This window comes from Coenobita brevimanus, chromosome 19 (genome assembly GCF_032717465.1).
Source record: "Coenobita brevimanus isolate Jiangsu-jjx chromosome 19, ASM3271746v2, whole genome shotgun sequence".
Taxonomy (NCBI): domain Eukaryota; kingdom Metazoa; phylum Arthropoda; class Malacostraca; order Decapoda; family Coenobitidae; genus Coenobita; species Coenobita brevimanus.
Window position 1 is genome coordinate 29,363,670 of NC_136972.1, and position 21,450 is coordinate 29,385,119.

The window sequence follows — 21,450 nt, forward strand, 5'->3', positions numbered from 1 at the left end:
GATAGTTGATGGCATGCCTTTCATATGTGTCAGTGAAGTGCATCTAAGTGAGAGGAGGGAGAAGAATACATGCAAAATGGTTTTTGCTTGAGGTAGAGCAAGATTTGAAAGACTAATGGTGTATGAATGGGTGTGAGGGGTGATTCACAAGGCATGTTGTTAGATTATTCTAATTTTGTATTCTGTCTGTCTGCATTTTATTATCCTGCCATCCCAGAGAGATTGAGTGCACCTAATGAGGCAACATTGCATAGTATCAACACAAAATATAATTCACAAACAGCCTTGTGTGTCTTCACGGTGACGCAGCTCCCCACACCACAACACAGTCATGTTATGCACCACACTGTCACAAACAGCTTCAATATAACTTCAACAAAAGAATTTGGGGAGGGCCCAGCTGAAGTGGCCACTTCTGTGCAGTCCACAGGGTTCACATGCAGATGAACCTTTGACCACCACAAGAAGAACAGCAACAGCTTTTGGGCTTCGTATTGTTCTTATCTTCCTCACTTAATTTTCTTTGAATTGTATGCATAAGGTGGTGGTGGAAGCAGTTGGGGTCATGTTGCACCATTTATTTTTTAAATTTATTTTTGTCATTTATTTATATTGTTTATCTACTGTACATGGCAGTGAGAAGTAATGGCCATAGCATAAGAGGAAGACAAAGATGCGGCTGGTGCAGATGCGTCGAAGTCGAGCGCTGAAGGTGGTGGTGGGGCTGGTGGTGGCGGTGGGGGTCCTGCTACTCCTAGCATCACATGGACCCGATGCTCCCTCACTCAGGTCACCAGGGGCTCTCATGGTTAGTTTTAAATGATGCTTTCTATCCAGGTATTTGTAGGTGGATGGGAGTCGGGCATTTGAGTTTATGATGATGATGATGATGTACAGTATTTAGGTCATACAACATTACTCTATTTTTAAAACTTTCAGAGCAGAATGAAACAAGAAGTACGGTATGTATCAGAAGGGGTTGGCAACTTTGAACCCAAGGATATCCCAGCGCGCAGTGGTCCAGGTGAGGGGGGTAAGGCGTACCACCTGCCACCCAACAAGCAGAATGAAGGGTCACAGTCCATCAGTGAGTACGGCATCAACATGGTGGTGTCAGATGATATCGCCATGGACCGTGCCATACCTGACACTAGAAATCCAGAGTGAGTCGCATTTATATTGTAGTTATATGTTGACAACCTCATAAATCATGGTAATGGTTAGTTTATTCATGCTGCTACAGTTTGTTTGTGGTCACATCTTCCAGGATTAAGATGTGCCAGTTCATGAAATGTATAATTAGCTAAATAAAATTGTCATGGGATGGTAAGATCAAAATGAAAACTGTCATTTGTATGAAGAAGTGAAAAGCTTGAAGTAGCTTGTAACATTTTGGTTTTTACTGATGCAGTGTTTAAGTTTTCTAATGCTGTGGTTGTTGTTTTTGCACAGATGCCAACACTGGGACTACCCAACTGACCTGCCCACCACGAGTGTTGTGATAGTGTTCCACAATGAGGGATTTTCCACCCTCATGCGCACAGTCCACTCAGTCATTGATCGCTCCCCCCCACAGTTCCTCAAGGAAGTACTTCTAGTAGATGACTTCAGTGACAAAGGTACAGTAATTCTTTCTTCATCATCATCATCATCTAATCTTGTATTTCCCCACGAGGAGTATAAGAGTCCAGGGGTAGGCAAGTTGGTCCTGACATTTAAGATGAGAGTGACCAGCCTCACTCATCCCTGAGTGGCATTATGTGAGCAGTAAACCCCAATGATTGTTTGGATATAACACAGTAATATAAGCAAGTGGTACAGTGGTAAAGTGTGCATTTTTGTACACTGAAGAACGAGGGTTCGTGCCCTGCCAGGATAATAAACTTTGGGAGGGTTCTTCATGCCATGTACTGCATTAACGGACACAAGGAGTGCTGTGGTTAAACCAGTGTCGCATACTGTAAAATATGTTTGCACCCAGTCGGCTTGCGTGGGTCGATTACACTTGGTTCACAGACTACACATACATCCTAAGCCACTCCAACACAACAATTACACTTACAAGCACTTCTCACCCTACATACAGTCTCTACCAGACAGCCTAAGCCACTTGGTAGAGATACATTGGCTGTATCGTCCCCACTTCGGTCGGGATAGGCTGGTTCTGCAGTGGACACTCAAACGGCTGATGAGATAAGATGAGATGAGTAAGCAAGTACTGTACTTAAATTTTAGTTGTCACATATGAAGCACCTTTAATTATTACATGTGATTAACCACTATCCCTCTCCACTTTCTCTCCACTCCATGGAAGGATGGAGTGGAGAGATACCATATATGAGAGATGGGGGTGTGAACTGGGGGGAGGGCAGTGAGATGGTGAGGTACAGGGCGACATGGAGGCGATTTGTTTGTGGCCACCCAGTGAGGGATTAAGGCGTCTGGCAATAGATAGATAGATTAGACTGCATCACACTGTACGGATGTAAGTAACAGTGATACAGAATGGCTAGCATTCTGTCATCATCGTTCTTCAGAATTTATAAAAATTTGGGGACTTACCTTCACACTTGGTTATAATGATGTTTCTTAGTTCTAAAATGCTTTTACTTTTTACACACAGTTGGTTTTGTAAATTAGGAGAAACTGACACATCACCTTCATAGGTTACAATGGAACTTTATTAGGTAACTTTTATTCACTGAAAATTGTAGTATAGAAAAAAAAAAAAAAACTTGTAATGATATTTTGGATTTGCTATAATAAGTGACTGTAGTATAATATTCTATGTTTTTTCCAGCTTCCCTAAAAGACCCATTGGATGACTACATAGCACGGTGGGGTGGTAAAGTGCGGATATTGCGTAACAAGGAGCGTGCAGGATTGATCCGCACCCGCACCACTGGGGCGGAGGAGGCGCGGGGGGAGGTGGTGCTGTTCCTTGATGCACACTGTGAGGTTAACAAGAACTGGCTTGCTCCCCTGCTGGCACCCATATACAAGGACAGGTTGGTCACTTCTTAAATTATCAGAACTAAGGGATGCATACAGTTTTGGATGCAGCTGCTCTAGTACCCACACATCTGTACACAAGAAAAAACTTCCGAAAAACTGCTAACCTTATAGGACTGAACTTGGTGTCAAAATGATCAGCTATCTTGTTATGTTTCCACAGTATGCAACAAATGATGCTTAGTCTATCCATCCATCATCCAATCCTACCTTGCCCCACGAGGAGCGTAGGAGCTCGGGGTTAGGCATGTTGGTCCTGACATTTAAGATGAGAGAGACCAGCCTCACTCATCCCTGAATGGCAGTTCATGAGCAATAACCCAACCACCCCTTGGATATAAACCTTCACCGGTTCAATCTGAATGGAGCGCCTTAATTACTCATTAAACCACCTGGTGCCATAATTTGGTTATATAGTTACCACCCAGTGTAGTAAATGGTTTCCTGGTGTACAGGAAACCATTTGGCTTGTCACTCGGTGTAGAGTCACCCATAGGCAGAAGAAAAGGAAAGAAAGACAAAATCTTTCAATCTATCTATAGCCCGATGCCCTAATCCCGCAAAGGGTGGCTGCAGACAAAACGCCTCCAAGTTGCTTTGTCACCCACCCTTTGACTACCCTCCCCCCAACTCACTCCCCCCTCCCTCATGTACCTCTCAACTCCATCCCTCCACCTCATCCTCGGTCTACCCCTCCCTCTCCCTCTCTCCACCTCACCTACATACACCCTCTTAGTCAGTCTTTCATTCTCCATTCTCTCCACATGCCCAAAAGTCACCTGCAGGCAGAAGGATGAGGAAAAAATGAAGTTAAGAAAGAAGAGGAAGGAAGGAGAGGAGGGAGGAGAGGAAAGGGCAGACACCCGAGAGCAGCACTACATCGAGTGAAACATTAGAGCAATGCATTGAAAATGTTTTTACCCTGTACAGTAGTAGCATGGCCATACTCGCCATAGACCAGAACCTTACTGGTGTCTGGAGGTAGACACTAATGAGTTCTTACTTTCTTCTAAAATGGCCAGTGAGCAAAAAAAAAAAGAAAAAAAAATAATTAATAATAATTGTGGTGATCATAGTGATGGTGGTGCTATATAATGATGATAATGCTTTTGACAGTTCTCAGGTTTTTATTTTCCTTTTCTTTGTTTCTGGATCCTGCCTTATCCCAGCCTTAGGTGGGGAAAAAGGCCATGATGATGATGATGATGTTGACATTGATGGTGATCATGATGGTACAGTACTTGCTTTGAATGACTTCCTTGATCTTTCCAGACACACCATGACAGTACCAGTTATAGACGGCATCGACCACAACACCTTCGAGTACCGTCCTGTCTATGGTGCTGGGACAAACTTCCGAGGCATATTCGAGTGGGGTATGCTGTATAAGGAGACAGAGCTGCCACCGGAGATTGAGCGTAGCAGAACACACAAGAGTGCGCCATACAAGGCTCCAACCCACGCTGGTGGCCTGTTTGCCATCAACCGAGAGTACTTCCTCAGCCTGGGTGCTTATGATCCAGGTCTCCTTGTATGGGGTGGCGAAAACTTCGAGCTCTCATTTAAGGTAACATTTCCCTACTACTGTATTTGTGATATTTCTTTTATCTGGTTCCACATATGAGGAGCTCCATGGAGTAACACTGAATGTGTCAGTATTGAAACAAAGATAATGGTGGTTTGTGAATAAGACACATGGTACCTTCAAAGTTCTTCCGTGGAGTGTCCCATATTATTTTTATGACATTGCTCAAGATGGGCCGTGATGGCAAAAACACCCATTGTCTAACCTCCATTTTCTTAACATTGATTATGGCTCATTTGCTGTTACTCCACAGATAGTCTCATTTGAAAGTTTGAATGATTGAGGAAATAACCCAAGGCTTTCAGCATACCGTATATTCTTTTTTGTTATCTTAGAGGCTTATTATTTCTTTCTTGCAGCCCCACCAATGTGTGTATTATCTCCTTATTGCAACCCGGACATTGTTTTATTTTCTTGATCAGGCATGTTATGGTTCATCCTCTTCAAAATTTCATAGCCTCTTCCTTACAGCTGCTACCATAAATTGAAGTATAATGGAAGATTAGCAATATAATTATCAGCTGTGTGGTCGGTGGGGGTGCTCACCATCCACTCACTTGATGTAGTGCTACTCTGGGTGTCTGCCCTTTCCTCTCTTCCTTCCTTCCTCTTCTGTCTTTCTGTCCTTCATTCATTCTTTTTCCTTCTGTCTACAGGTGACTTTACACTCCCTCTTCTGTCTTTCTTTCATTTATCCTTTCCTCTTCTTTCTGCCTGTGGATGACGCTACACTGAGTGACAAGCCAAATGATTTCCTGTACACCAGGAAACCATTTACTACACTGGGTGGTAACCAATATCCAAATTATGGCGCCTTGTGGTTTAGTGGGTAATTAAGGAGCTCCGATTGGATTGAGCCTGTGCGTTTCCAAGGGGTGGTTGGGGTTTATTGCACACATAATGCCACTCAGGGATGAGTGAGGCTGGTCAAAGTTATCTTAAATGTCAGGACCAATATGCCTAATCCCGGGCTCTTACGCCCCTCATGGGGCAATGTAGGATGATGGATGGATTGGTTGGATGGATTATTGGAACTGTGTAGGCAGTTTTTCTGTATTTACTGTTGACCTAATGGCACTGATGACAAGCCTGTGCATAGCAGTGCTGCATGTTCTGCATGGAGCAGTGATGACATCTACTCAGGAGTCAGACTTTCTCATGTTTCCCTACACCTTGCCATGGGGTCATTGGCCTGGCCCTGGCGAGGTGCTGTCTACCACAAGGAGGCATTATTCCCTACATGATGTATTCACTGTACTGTACCTGCAGGACGTCCTAACTCCTTACATGTGGTGATGGGTGCGCATGCTGAGACAGACTGGGATTAAGCAACAACAACTCTGTACCTAACAGTAAAAAAAGACACTTTAGAAAATTAATTATAAAGATGATGTGCTGAATTTCTTTTTGCCTTTTGTAGATCTGGCAATGTGGAGGCAGCATAGAGTGGGTACCATGTTCGCGTGTGGGTCATGTGTACCGAGGTTTTATGCCATATAACTTCGGCAAGCTGGCAGAGCAGAAGAAGGGGCCACTTATCACCATCAACTACAAACGGGTCATTGAGACGTGGTTCGATGACAAATACAAAGAGTACTTTTATACACGAGAGCCATTGGCAAAGTGAGTGTAACTGTTTGTTTTACATGTGTGTGCATATGTGCATGACAGGATGGGGAGAGATGAATGCTGTTAACTTTTGTTTATTTCATTCCATCCATTTCTGTCCATATTAATTTTGCTTCCTCATTAGTGTGGCAATAATAATAACTGAATAATATATCCAAATAATTAAAATAATTCCCCACCAGAGCATTTTACTTATACACAGGTACCTAGACATGGGAGACATCAGCAAGCAATTAGAGCTGAAACAACGACTGGGATGCAAGAGTTTCCAGTGGTACATGGACAACGTGGCATACGATATGGTGCGCAAATACCCAGAACTGCCACCCAACATACACTGGGGAGAGGTAGGTGATGCTTGGTTTAACTTTATCTCTTCTCATTTGTTTCTTTTTCTCTTTCTCTTCTTTTTCTTGTCTTCTAATTTTTTTTTTCCCTTTCTTTCACTTCGTCTTCCCTTTGATACAACGGACTTGTAGCCAAACTCCCACCCAGTCAATACCAAGGCTTAACAAAAGGACCTGCAGGCATACGTGTCCCTACTCAGTATGCTTTGTAACAGCCCTTCTTCCAACAACGCCCCCCTCTCCCTTACATACTCTTGCTTTCCTCCTCTTTCTTGGTCTCCCAATCCTTCTCCTTTCAACCACCTCACCCATACTATCCTTGTCAGTCTCAGTCGCTTACTGTGCTGTTATATCTTCAGTTTTCCTGCCCTTTTAAGGTTACGTAAGATCCAGTGTATCTGAATCTGATAATAACTTGCAGTTGATAATTCATAGACATGGATGATTATGGTGTTGTAAGGATATGGTGTATTTACTGTCAAGAATAAACTAGTGGCCTACATACTTCATTTTGGTGAAACTTTTTAGATTTAGGTAGTGTATATTGCTTCACCTCATATGCTTGAAATGTCAATTTTTGTTATGTGGTGAATGTTAGATTGTATATTCCTAGCATCATTTTATCAGGGAATAATGCATAACTTTAGAGTAGTAGTGTGGGATCTAACTTTGTAACATGTGAGAACCAGTGGGGAAGTCACATGAAAGAACCATACAGGTTACTGCCAGTTGTTGTTTTCTTGGGCTGAGGAGGCTTTCAAGTATTGTACCTCTTCCTTCGTGATATAATTTCATGTTACTCCTTAATCCTTTATATATGGTGTTTGACTACGGTCGGGTGTGGGGGAAGACAAAATACTGTACAGCATTTTACAGCACAAAATATTGGTCTGGTAAACTGTTTTTCACTGATACAGATGCCCCCTGTTCCGCTGAACACAGAAAAGGCAATGCACAAATTCATTTTAACAATTTCATTTTTTAGCAACATTTTGACAGTTTTCTTGGGTCTGCCATCCCCACGGACCATCGTATCTAAAGGATTAATATTTTTGAATATTTTTTTTTTAAATGGGACCTGTGGCTAGGATGGTGATAATGCCTCAGTATCTCTCTCATATATACAAGATATTCTTATTATGTAATATACATGAAGAAGCTGTCAAGGAAGAGATGCAAGGGAGGTTCTTTAGACCAAAGAATGATCCCCACTTTAGTTGTTGACAGATGGACACTCAGACTTACTGACATTATCTGACTGACATATAGAAACCATGCTTTACTCACTTATAACCAAAGGATATCCAGCCTTACTGTGTTTAACCACCTGTTGACTGATGGACATCTCACCTTAATGACATTTAGCTGCGCAGTATGGCGGGTGACTTCTGCTGGGACACAGGCGGCCAGGATGCCCCCACTGTGGTGGAGACGTACCCTTGTATGGGGGACATGCTAGGGGGGGACACCAGTCAGGTAACACATCACACACCCAGTTGCACAAGTCTCGCTACCACAGCTAGTATTTTAACTTGTACAACATGCTCTTTTGATCAGTACCACAGATTGCTTCAACATCAAAGGTAATGGACAAGTATTTACCTGACTGCAGCACTAATAAGGGTTTTGGGATGGTGGATTTTCGAGCTTCATACAGGTACTGACATTTCTTTGTGCTAAAACCTTGGACAAGGTCCTGCCAGATTCTTGATTGATTTTATTAAAGTGTATGTGGTGGATGGTCATTGTTGTCCATTGGAAGTACTAGTATGGAAGTAGTGTGAAACCAAAAGCTTAATGGTAGCTGGTTTACAATGCTTCAAAGTAGGGGACTCAACCACGTTTGCACTGTCAGCGTCCAGGGTGTGACTGTTATACATACCAGAGTTGCTGTTGAAAGTTGCCATCAGTGTGTTAAAAAGGGCTTACCTCTGCATGTATGACCAAGGCCTTCAGGTGTCAAAATATTTGATAGACAGTGCTTGATAGGAGATAAAACCAGTATTTTTCATAGTTGTTGATTTCTGTTTAGAGAAATCTGTACAGAAAGATGTGTGACGAAATGTAATGCCATACATTACTGTATGTAAAATATTTCATCAAATAGAAACTTGTATACAAAATCAGTACAGGTATTGTGACATCAGTTACTCGGATGTTCCAGTTTAGTACTGTAGTTTATATGGCATCAAGGATGAAGACAGTTGTTTATATTATCATCAATCAGGAATCTTGCTCATCACTTATAGGAAGGCTGGTTGCTGTAGAAACAAAACAGAGTATAGTGTAGAAAAGACACAGATAAGTAAGGCAACAGACATGGTTGTAGCTGTTGGTGGGGTGGCATGTTGGCGGTATTTTTTCTCTCTGATTGCCTGACTTATACTTTCTTAACTACAGGACTCATGCTTTACTTCACGTCTTTTTCACTTGATGTTTCCTTTAAACTCTCGTGGTGTTACTTCTCTTCTGTACAGTGTTGTAATTGTGTTTAGCTCGCCTTGGAATTAGCTACTTCAACACAAATTTTGATTTATGTTTTTTAAATAACCTGCCATTTTCATAATCCTTCTTAACTGAAGTGTATTGTTCACACCTGATGCAAATCCCAAACCCCTTTCTGCTCATTTGATGGCCATGTGTTGTTAAATATAAGGTTTAGTTTGATATTTAACGAAGGCAACTCATTCCTATCTCATAACTAAGGCTCTTCAGATTTCAGGCAAATGTGACTTTCTGTTCAAGTTGTGGGAGTGACTCAGTTCCATCAGGTGAAAACAGACTGACTTCAATGTGACAGAGTCTGACTAAACGGCTGAGGCTTGGCTTAAGTAGACACAAACTAGACTGACTTATCTCTTACTAGACAAATGTTTAGAGCAGCTGTTGGTGGTGAGAGATTCCTATTATGGCCTGGCATGTGTGTGCAGTAACTTCTTTAGCCTTAACCCTGAAGGGCAAGGACGTCTTATTTATTTTATTTTGGAACCCACAGACAGGATTGCTCATTGTTCATCTTAGGAGAGACATTTTGAACTGAAAGGGATGGATGCAGCCCTTTTTAATTCTTTCAGTACCAGATGGCTCTCCTGTTGTTGAATTAAATCATCTGTTTACCCCTTCAGACCAGTGATGTCTTTTCTGTTTTATTATTGCTACTTCCAGATGATATTAGTCAACTTAGGATGGAACTACAGTAAAATAAAGGAGTTCTTGTTAACCCTATGTAAGCTCTCCAGTTCCAAAAATTAATCAAAACTGAATAAACTCTCTGGCAGCAAGAATGAGATAGTCATTAGATTGAATGGCTTAACAGCAGAGGGAAAAAAATGACATCACTGGTTTCAAAGGGGTAGTGGTTCTGTTTCTCGCTGACTCTGGCTTTGGCTCACTTTGATTTTCCGTACCTTGTGGATGCAGCTGCGTAATGGTGCCACATCCCAGTGCTTGGACACAATGGGTCATGCTGCACCCAGCCTTATGGGGGTGGCTCACTGTCATGGCTTTGGCAACAACCAGGTAAGGTCTTGGCCAATGCATTGTCTTGGTAAGTTATATTTGTTCTGGTTTTGTTTTTACTTTATGTATTTTGAAAGTCTGTGTTGAAAAAGTAATATGGTTATTGAGGGAGGTGACACTCAGTGTGTCGTGCTGGCGAATGGAGAGAGATTTGTGAGGGAGTTCTTGATGTTGCCTAACCCCAGTCTATCTGACTGAGTAGACTCTTTGACCACAGGTAAGCAACTGCTTGTGTGAGGCTGTCCCATAGGTATAGTAAAGCACATACCAATTAGGAAACCAAAACCCCCTTGTGCTAGACATTGCCATTTGCCAGGGTTGGACAAGTTCCTTTCCAGGGTGAGGAGCAGGGAAACAGGAAGAGGTTTAGCTCGTGGGTGGATGTCAGAGCTGCTCCACCCAGGCTGCACAGCACCACTACAAGTAGGCTTCTTCTCAGTGCGTGCTGAAGGGGTAAGAAAAGAATGGTAAATAGTGAAGATGGTTATAGGTGTTAGGTGGACCCAGTATTCTGAAGGCTTAGTCGATAAGTGAATGATTGTGGGACCCATTTCACTCCACATGCTGTTGATAGTTCTCCCAATTTCATGTTTTCTGTTTCCCTGTCATAGGATCTTGCCTCTCCCCAACACTTGGTGGAGGAAATAAAAAAGACAGGATGATGATGATGATGATGATGACAACAACATTTGATTAGGCACTCTGATGATAATCTTTTCTTTTATTACTTTCCTTTTCTTAATTTGTTAATGAAAAACAGTTATGTTGATGACAGTGATGGAGGGAAATAGAGTTAGGTTAATGGTGATGATAATGATAATAATAATGATGAAGACAACAGTGACTGTTGATGATAAATTGTTCTGCAGTTAATCCGTCTGAACAAGGAAGGTCAGCTTGGTGTGGGTGAGCGATGTGTTGATGCAGACAGCCAAGGGGTGAAGCTGATCTTCTGTCGACTGGGTACTGTGGATGGATCATGGGAGTATGATGAGGTGGGTATGGTGTGAGTGAGAAATTTCTTTACACATGTTGTAGTAGTAGTAGTAGTAGTTGTAGTTGTTGTTGTTGTTGTTTTAGCCCCAGGGTCATCTGAAATATGAACCTGGTGGGCTGCAGGCTGAAGTTGTCCACTTCCTGCAATCCACCGTACACCATTGGGTGGATAAGGAGGAAGTTGAGGGGCATAAGTATAACCAGACAGAGAATCCACTTTGATTACAGTACAGTAACCCCTCCAATATCCGGATCAATAGAGCCATAGGCAGGTCCGGATAGTGGTCCTGTCCGGATATTGGGCCCCAGCTTATGGACTAGTACTTATGGACCCTAACTCTGAAAAACACCTATACAACTCCCTCTGGACATGCATAGCACCTATTTAAGACCCAAATCACACCAATAAGGGACATAAAAGACTGAAATAAATGCAAAAGAACCATAAAATGAGGTTTTAGAGGTGAGTTTATACAATATTAAACATTCTGGGTACTTACAAGTCCCTTGGTCTTGGACTGGTTTGAACCGCCAGTTTGCAGTCCACAGTTAATCCTCTGCACTCTAAATTCTAATTTCTTAACACTGCACAACACTGTAAATTCCTGTATGTTCTAGTGGCAAGGTATTGCAGTTTATTCACTGTTTATTCACAAAAAACAAGCACCTGTGGCTTGCACTGTTATGAGTATCTGCTCTCCATCGGAGTTAAGCTGTGACTGTTGATGTTGGTGGGGTAACAGAGTTGCCAGATCGCAACAGCCACATTACCAATCTCCTCAACTTTCATTGTCAAATATAACTTTTCATTACCAAATTCGTAAAGCTAGCATATATTCTTCACTAATTATATATACAAGTGGAAATACATGTAATCACTCTCCTTATAACTAACACCATGTTGATTATTTTCACACTATGTAGGGTAGCAGATTAATCAGAGAGAGCAAACAATCCACCATCTCCATCCTGTGTATCCTCATACATGTGAAAAATCCATTTGGTAATGCATTATTCTAATGCATTACCAAACGAATTCTAATGCATTACCAAATTGGCCCACACTTGGTAATGAAAAATACCAAATGGCAACCTGACAGGGGAGGGGGGGGGGGGAGGAAGGAAGGGGTGAAGGGACCGTGGTGTAACAGCTGTTTGGCGCCAGGCGGGAATTTCAAATTATGGGAGGGAAAAAAAGTCAGATTTTTTTCGAATTTTTTGCAGTTTTTGGCCCATTTTGGGAATATTGGATCCCAGGAGGATTATGTCCGGTTAGTGGGGATGTTCGGATATTGGGCGTTCGGATATTAGAGGGATTACTGTATATCAGTGCCACCATGTAAAGACATCCTTCTCCACAGTCATGTATAGTGTTGATGCAGGTAATGCTGAAATTAATAATTTTATGTCAAAACATAACCAGCAAAATGGTTTTTAGATTTTTATTCATTTTCCCAGACTTCAGAGTGCTTATACCAATCAGAAAGTTTGTGGTGAGGACATGGTAGGGGTGTCTGATTCAGAGCTGCTGTGATGGTACTATCAGGGGTGTTTTAATGTTGCTAGTACTTGTTGTCATGTACCTACAGAAGAACCACATGCTGTTACAATTGGCCAAGAAAGTTTAAGGTGTTGTTAATGCTTAATTATATTCCCTCAGAAAAATCACGTGCTGCTGCACAAGCGGTTAGGGAAGTGTGTGGCTCTGCATCCACAGAACAACCAGCTGACTCTCCTGCCTTGTGACCCAATCAACAACTACCAAAAGTGGACCTTTAAACAGATCACTCCTCGATGGTGAACCTCTGCCACACAGTAGCAAGTTTTTGCTCTTTCCTTTTTCACTACCATTACTAGGAATTTACACATGTTGCAGTACAGTTGTTGGTTTTTTAATGTACTGAATATTTTTACTGCTTGGTACCGTGGCTTCACAATATTCATTTTTCCCTGTGACTCAGGTGTACATTATTTAACAGTAACATCATCCCATATTATAAGTGAATGATTATGAAACGTTTGGATGTTATTGTGAAGAGTGTGTTTGGGTCTGAATATCACATCACTGGGTTTCGAATGTTGCTCTCTGTGTTGCTTTTTATAGTCATGAAATGGTTCACAATTTACATCCACTTCTGTGCTCATGGCAAATTAGCAATGGTAGAAAAAGTGTTTGAATGAACACATATATCTTACTTTATGATGCTCACAATTTATACTCACTCATATGGTTCACACAGTCTATACTCATTTATACAACTATTCTGGCACTGTGATGCTGTTATATTTGTACTAGAAATCACAGGGGAAAGGAATACTTTGAGCCAGTTGGACAGTTTTACGTTATGGTACTTGGTAGGAATTTTTGTTCAGGACAGGTTCTCATATTCAGCCTGTGTGAGTTTCAGGATGTAAATCAGAAAAGTGTTTTGTTGTTTTTCATCTTTTAGTCCTGTGTCAGCCTAATCTGGCAGATTATACTTAAAAATTGGTGGGATAGTTTGATTGGGATAGCCTAGCTTTGGGTGTCATATGCCTCAGAGGGGGTAATACAGTATGGACTTTGCTGTTACCATTGCCATTATTGACAATAATGTAGTCTGGTCTTCTGTTTCTCAGAAGTGCCAGTTCTTCTAAAGGAATTCATTAGCACTCAAAACACATTTGCATCCTTACAGTTAGAAGAATTGTTGCAATAATCATATACAATACAACCTTCAGTTGCAGAAGTAGTAGATGACATTTTTTAGCCAGACTTTTATTAAGATTCAGGGAAAGTCTTATTGTGAGGGAGTTGACCTTTTCACCACAAAGATTCATATTGTTTGTAAAGGCTCCAACATGCTAGTCTGCATTGGCCTTAGTCACCAAATGGCGGCTCTCTACACAGCTCGATCTCTGGCAGCCACCCTGTTTAGTCTCTTATCTCTGAGGTCACACTCTGACCTTGTCTCGAGTCTTTTTCAGTCTGCCTCTCACAACCTTACCCCTGATGTTCACGCTTCCTCATTATATCAGTGCCTCTAAATAATGGCCTTCTTCTTCAGCCACGAAGAAAGAATAAAGATTCTGAGTGCATCCCTTGTCAGTATCAGTCTCATTCACTACAGATTGAGGATTGAGAGCTTGTACTGTATTTATATGTACATCATTTTAGAGATAACAAGGCATTTGTATAGGGTGTTGGTTTCGTTTGTAATATATTTTGGCGAGTGCCTGGATATAGTGTAAATCATTTTGTATCTGGAGGTGGTGTGTAGTCTGTTAGGAATGTTTACAGAGCTGTCAGGTGTATGTACGTTCCTGAGTTACATTGAGAGATCTGTATATTTGTAAATTAACAGTTAAACGTTGTAAGAATGTCATGTGCAAACTTTTTACATTTTATAAATTACAGATGACAGTCCCTGCTATTAGTCACTGGTTATGTACTGTTTTTATTTAATTTATATTTTTATACCCAAATAAATTGAAAAAAGATTGCCCATTGCAGTTCCCTTGCCACCTACAAAATTGATTTGCTAGTTTAGACTAATTTAAAGTGTCTGTTGTATGTAAAATATTTTAAAACTCATCCTGTACTTATAACAAGGACTGTCTGCATTACTCATACTATTGATATTTTCTTGCATTTATGTTAATGTTTTCATGTTAACTGAAAGCTTGTGTCAAATATACCACATTAATAGATCAAGGTATGCTTGCTTTAATGACAGTGTTGATAATGATGATTACTGGTGCTTATGATTATATTATTTTATGTGAGACTTTGTAAGCTGATTTGCCTTACAGTAAGCATGGTTTATTGAGCTTTTAGAGTATCACTTCTGCAGGTATCATGAAATTATGGGGTTATCTGTTCTATTATTTTTCATCATCATCATCATCATCTGGACCTCCTTTCCCACCCTAGGGTAGGATGAGGAATAGCAGTGTCCAGACAACACAAACTTGCCCAATCCGATTAGGCCACACTTTCATTCACTCACCATTCAAGCTCCTGGAATCCTGGTTCTACCGGATACGCCAAAAATATTCACCACATTCTGCAGCTTCGCACAAACGTATCCGATTGAGTCAATCCAGTCACTGCCATGCTCACAAGGGGTGCCAAAATCCCTGATCATGCACTTCTCCTCACAAAATTCATCCATCCAGCTCGATCTCGTGTCAGTTCCCTAGCCTCACTGACTCCCAAACCTCTCTTCCTCACACTCATCCACCATATCTCTCCACCTTCTCCTTGGCCTACCTCGTCTCCTCCCTCCATCAGACTTGCTCAGGTATACCTTTTTCACCACTCTACTGTTATCCATTCTTTCCATATGACCATACCATCTCAGGACACTCTCTTCGATTCTGGTGTCCACCGACTTCCTCACTACCACACCTTGCACGAATCACATTATTTCGTATCCTATCCACCCTCTGTACTCCACATACATTCCTCAGCAGTCCCATCTCCTCTGCTTTCACTCTTGACTTTTCATTTTCATGCCACACCATAGTCTCACACCCATATGTTAGAGTTGGCACTAACACTCCCTCATGTAAGCCTCATGCAGCTGCAACACTCAAGCCTCTGTTTCTTATCAAGGCCTTCATTGCACCAACCACTTTTCTTCCTTGTGTCACACTACTTTCAACTTCTTTTGCACATTTTCCTCTCTTTTCCATCACTGTACCCAAGTATTTGAACTCTCACCAATTTCAGTCTCTCTCCATTCACTGTGACGTCATACTGGGAGTCACCTTCTCTCTCAGTAACCATCTAATATTTTTACACTTAATATTCTGTGACAGGGAAGTGAGTTTACATTATGTAGGGTGAACCAAATTGGAAAAGATTGACTAAAATATGGACATAGTTCAAGTTTATAGGGTTATTGAGTGGTACTGTGAATACATAGTCAAATGAATCATTGTAATTTTGTAATGTGGATTACATAAATGGTCACTGGAAGGTAAAGAACTGTGATACTTGATATAGTTATTATTAATTTTTGGATCCTTGCCCAGTATATTGGATGAAGTTAAGGTAGTGAAAGATAACAATGCAGTATTAGGCAACCAATGATGTAATTGATGTGGTTCACTCTGTAGTAAGCCAAATTGGAAGTTGTACAGCACAAGCCACAGTTGTTTTGTATTCCATCATAATAATTGTCATCCAAACGTAATATCTCTCATAATTATAGGATGGAAAGATGCAGAACCCTTGTGATCTTGGTGGGGACAGAGTAGGTGAGAAGGGGAGTTGTAGGTACTGTTACAGTCAAAAGTCTGCCAACACTTCCCTGCTGGTTGAAGGTGCTGTATGAAATATTTTCATTTGATTGCAGTATGAAGCACACAACAAACAGTTATGACAAGGACTGATACTTTCTGATGTTTAGGAATGAATTAGGAATGTGAAATAGTATAATGAAGCACACAGCAAAGGAGTTTGAAGAGGAGGGATACTGTCTGATGATCTTGAATGAATTAGAGATGTAAAAAGCAGGACAGTATGCTGGTAGGAGATTGGTGGTGTACCGTTGTTTGTGATAGCACAGTATTCCCCCATCCCATCCTGCAGAGGTTGTAAGTCTGCCCCCCCCTTCCCTGTCCATGATGTGCAAGGAATATGTAGAGAGTGTTTTTACTTCCCTTTTCCTAGGGATAAAATATGGAGATTTGTTTGTGAGTATAGTGATGGCATAAGAAAATGAGTGGATCAAGGATCTTTAAGTATGCTACTACTTACGTTCGGTATATTAGCTGATAATGGTAATGCCACAAGTTTAGTGTAGTATGGATAATGTACCTTGGTGATGGATACTTACTGTTAGAGGCAAGGTAGTTTACAAAGTCAAAAAATGTAATTAGCTCAAGGCACTATGGTGTTTGGTTGACATTCCATCATAATGAATTACTTTTTTCATTCTTTTGTATACCTGGTGTTAGTTGTTTTAAGTTTCATGTGTTTTCAAGTTTTTAGGATGGTGTTGGTGGTATGAAAGCATTGGTTGAGGGCACAAATTTCTGTGATAGAGCACTGGAAGAGTATTATGAGGGTTACAGTATATACAGTAAGTTCTCATTGTAAGTTGCTAGTTTAACATAGTTTTCTTGCTGTGTCCAAGCACAGTACATAAAAATTGCCTGTTTATAATTCCATGTACATACCTATGAGTACATGCATAAGCATGTTGTTATTCTTCCTCCTATACTGTAGAATCTCCATATTGGGGTTGGCATGGTACAGATGATATGTTCTGTAGACTGGAAGCTAAACCATGAGCCAGAATCAGGTGATTACTTTCCAACTGTTGCAGGAAATGGGTGAGAAAAAGGAAATGTGAGATGTGAATTACGGTAACATTTGTAACAATGTGAGAGTTGCAGCTTGGAGTTTGTACTTGTGACTGAAGGTTTCTTGCTTGTCACCAGTGAATCTGCTTTTCTAGTTTCCCTTAGTGTTCGGTACTAGTTTTATGGGAAAAGTGTTAATATTTTGGGCAACTTCTCTGACATTATAATGAGAACTGACTGTATATTATAAATTGGGGAGTATTCAAACTGTGTGATGCAAGTTGTGTTTCATAGTAATTTGATGAGAGAATATCGTAGTTATATATGTTTACTTAAAATAAAAGCCAAATATTCAAGTTGTTTTTGAAGAATTATGAAACCCATAAACTTTGCATGTAAGTTCTTGTTATGTCACTTTTCTCTCTTTTTTTTTTTTTAAACCTCATAACTGGTAATCTGTATTTTATTTTTTTCTTGTTGCCTCTAGACAATGTGATTCACCTTAGGATAAACCTTTTGAACTGGAAGGCTTAGATATACATCTTTTACTAATCCCTTCATTGCCTGAGGTCCTTCGTAAATTGAAACAAGTGGCCTGGTGGTAGCAACACAAATACATCATTAGATTGAAGGGTTTAAGCCTACAACTTAAAAAGTGCATTATAAGTTCCATTGCTGCCTATAAAGTTGATTATCCTGTTTCACTTTGCAGTATTGGTTGTATAGAAAAAAGATTGATATTTTGAACCACATCTCTGACTTACAGTGAGGACTGACTGTAATACAAAAAAACTTTTCATTATGACTTGGCCTAAAATTGACATCTCTCAAATGTGAATGCTGAGCTTTGATGAGAAAAATGGGAGAAATGGAGTTCCCCCGAGCTAAGCCCTGTATTGGACTATATAGCCCCACTAGGGTTACAGGAGCGAGCTACCACTCCCGGCACGGCAGCCCGGGCGAGGCTCGAACTCGCAATCCCCCAATTACGAGTCCGGCGCGCTAGAGCTTTGATGAGATTAATACAAGAACAAATGCTGTATAGTGCTTGTCATGGAAGAGTGCTATGGTATGGATGTAGAGCCTCATTGTCCGATTTTGCCATCAAGAAATGGGAAGTAGTCTGAAAAAGGATGAAAATCTCTACCAAGTTAAAATGAAAGGTACACAAGCATAACTTCTCCTATTGACAACGAGTCAACTCTTGAACAGTCATCATCATGTTTTTCTAACTTTGTGCTGGTGCTGAAGATGGAAATCTTCACAAGGTGGCACTGATATAACTTGGTGGTTGAGCTGCCCAGTTATATAAAGATCCCTCAGTTCCTCCCTTTCCCCCCAAAAGGAGGGTGGTTGATTGTAGAAGAGGGACAACTTAACCTGTAGAGCACCAAGTTTACACTAAGATGACTCTGGGGCTGCAATTACTACTGCCACCGTAGTGTTTCATTCTTCTTGTGAGGCATGGATAGGTCATAGGTGTAACAACCAGTCCTATGTTACCCCTTATGAAGTGTAAGAGCCTAAGACGAGGCTAAACGTATCATCATCATCATCATCATTGACACCATCCTGACCTTTTTTTTCCCCATCTGAAGTTGGGAAGAGGAAGTACAAAAGTGGGAGGAGTAGATTCAAGTTTAGTGCAATGGGCTGAACTGTCATTAATATAATTTAAGCCCATGGAATCCTGGCTGCACCTCAAAAGTTGAATCATTTGCACATATTTTTTTTCCTTTGTAGATACTTGTAACACACACCTCCCACATAGTAAGTCACTTGACTGTCAGCTTAAAAATGGATTCCAAACCTTTGTGATTACTGCCAAAGTCCAAAATATTCAGCTCCTACACTCTTGCATGTGGTGTTGGAGAGGGATTCCTTCATGCGGTGGCACTGATTTGATCAGATGGTGAAGCTGCCCAGTTGTACATACATCCCTTGATCCCCTTCCCTGTCCCCTGAAAGGATGATAGTGATCTGGAAAAAGAAGGGCAACTGCAGTCTGCAGTCCAATGGGCTCACATTCAGATCACCTACCCACCCAACACCTACCCACCCATCACCTACCATCACCTACCTACCCAACACCTACCCATCCATCACCTGCCAACACCTACACACCCAACATCTAACATCACGTACTCACCCAACACCTAACATCACGTACTCACCCAACACCTAACATCATGTACCCACCCATCACCTACCCATCCATAACCTACCATCACCTACCCACCCATAACCTACCATCATATACACACCCACCCATCTTCACTTACCCACAAACACTCACATTCACCTACATCAAGTAACATCCATTCACCAGTGAGGGTAAGCAAGTCTAGACAAATGGAAGAGGGTGGGAGAGAGATGTGGCCAAATATCTGAGAGGGGGCCCATTGCTGTATAAACACATAATATATAAACCAAAATATTAAATATGCAACAGTGGCGGGGGGAAGAAGGCCACTTGTCGCAGTGAAGGGGCCCAGGACCACCCGTAGCTACGCCACTGCCATCCACACCCACCCACACCTACATACAGCCACCCACACCCACTTAAATGCACCCGCACCTACTTAAACGCTGCCTGTCATCCACAATTATCCACACTCACTCAGTTCTACCTACACCCAATCACAGTTATGTACACCCAACCAAAACCACCTACACCCAAGTCAACTCACCCACAGTTGCCCACACACATTCACTGCATAACCACTCAGACCAAACTGCACCCACCTACACCCACCCCTTCTTACATATACCATCCAACACACACCTAAGAACCCCTACACCTACCTACCCCCATTTGCATACACTCCCAGCCTCTTCCCGCGCACCTCTTCCTTAGCGATTTATTTCTCGTATTTCATCTTAGTGTTCTCTTTTATGACATTAATATTGTTTTGATACCGACATTATTTGTTTCAATATCATACAAGCAGATACTGAAGGGTTATGTGCAGAATAAATCACTATACAGTAGAAAGGGTATAACAATAATACAGGCCAGCGTCAGCGTTGCCATGGAGACCATTATTTTGTTTTCCCAACCACAGAAGCGACCTCCCAGCCACCCTCTCGTCTCGGTGGCCGACATAAAAATGACGATATTTCCACTACTTTATCATTTAGGACTGTTTGCTTGCTGCAGCCGGGTGGTAGTACAGATATTACAATACCGACAATACTTATATATTGTCTGTATAGTTGAATAACGATATTTAAAGCTAAAATGATGTGCTTACCAATGTTTCCAACTGTAAAAGTACCCTTGGTCTCTGATTTCGGTTGGAGATTAAACCAATATGTTAAAGACCGCTGGTTTCTCTTACATATTTCGCCCGTGCTGTCTTAGCGGTCATAATCTAAAACCATTCTGTGAGATATTAGTATTTCTCTGTTGATTGAATTTATGACATGCAATTTCCTGAGACAGTCTGTGATCTGGTAACTGTGTGGGGAGATGCGAGGGTGTGAGGGTTGTAGGGACTTATTCGTAAATGATTTTAATCATTTCTTACGAAAAATATTCCTTTATAGATGTGAATTGGTATCAGAAATCGGTCTGTGTGGGCGTATTTCCAGTTAAATATTCACCCTGGATTGGCTGTGAAGTGTTTGGGCGATAGGCTATACGAGTGAAAACAAAAGGCTTCTGTACACAGGTAAAAGTCGAGAAATTTTATGAATATTACGTCATATTTTGTTAGAACTAAATCAGTCACGTCAGGTAATGTGGTCCTAATGTACACCTGATGTCTAGTTGAACTGCACTACATAACTACACAGAAATTACTATGTTTTTTAGTCACATCAGTTGATAATAATATTACAAAATGGATGAACGGCGCTAAGGTAAAATGGTTTTAATTCTGACGTCATTTTCAGGGAGTTGTCGATAAGTGTGTCTGGTTGTGATACTAAGAAGAGAAACCCTTGCAAGTAAGTAATTCGCTGAAGGACTCTCTGTGGCTATCTCTGGTATCACTATTAGGTAATTTTGGAGGCTGGTATTCCGCCTGAAGATGGTATAGAATGAGCTCTTTGAATATACAAGGA

General features: G+C 41.2%; 1 protein-coding gene across 1 annotated transcript; it reads left to right on the forward strand.

Moving 5' to 3' along the window:
* Positions 1 to 749: 749 nt before the first annotated feature.
* Pgant7 (N-acetylgalactosaminyltransferase 7) lies at positions 750 to 12,941 on the forward strand. Its single transcript, XM_080266216.1, has 10 exons — positions 750 to 808; positions 940 to 1,163; positions 1,453 to 1,619; positions 2,801 to 3,008; positions 4,285 to 4,579; positions 6,018 to 6,220; positions 6,429 to 6,573; positions 9,994 to 10,092; positions 10,962 to 11,087; positions 12,749 to 12,941. Exons 1-10 carry the CDS (start codon positions 806 to 808, stop codon positions 12,887 to 12,889), a joined length of 1,611 nt encoding a protein of 536 aa, XP_080122342.1. The 5' UTR covers positions 750 to 805; the 3' UTR covers positions 12,890 to 12,941.
* Positions 12,942 to 21,450: the final 8,509 nt, after the last annotated feature.

What these genes read in the sequence shown, in the direction of transcription:
- Pgant7 (XM_080266216.1), top strand. An exon ending in CCTGACACTAGAAATCCAGA is followed by an intron (nt 1,164 to 1,452) that starts GTGAGTCGCATT and finishes GTTTTTGCACAG; the next exon opens with ATGCCAACACTGGGACTACC. An exon ending in GATCATGGGAGTATGATGAG is followed by an intron (nt 11,088 to 12,748) that starts GTGGGTATGGTG and finishes ATATTCCCTCAG; the next exon opens with AAAAATCACGTGCTGCTGCA.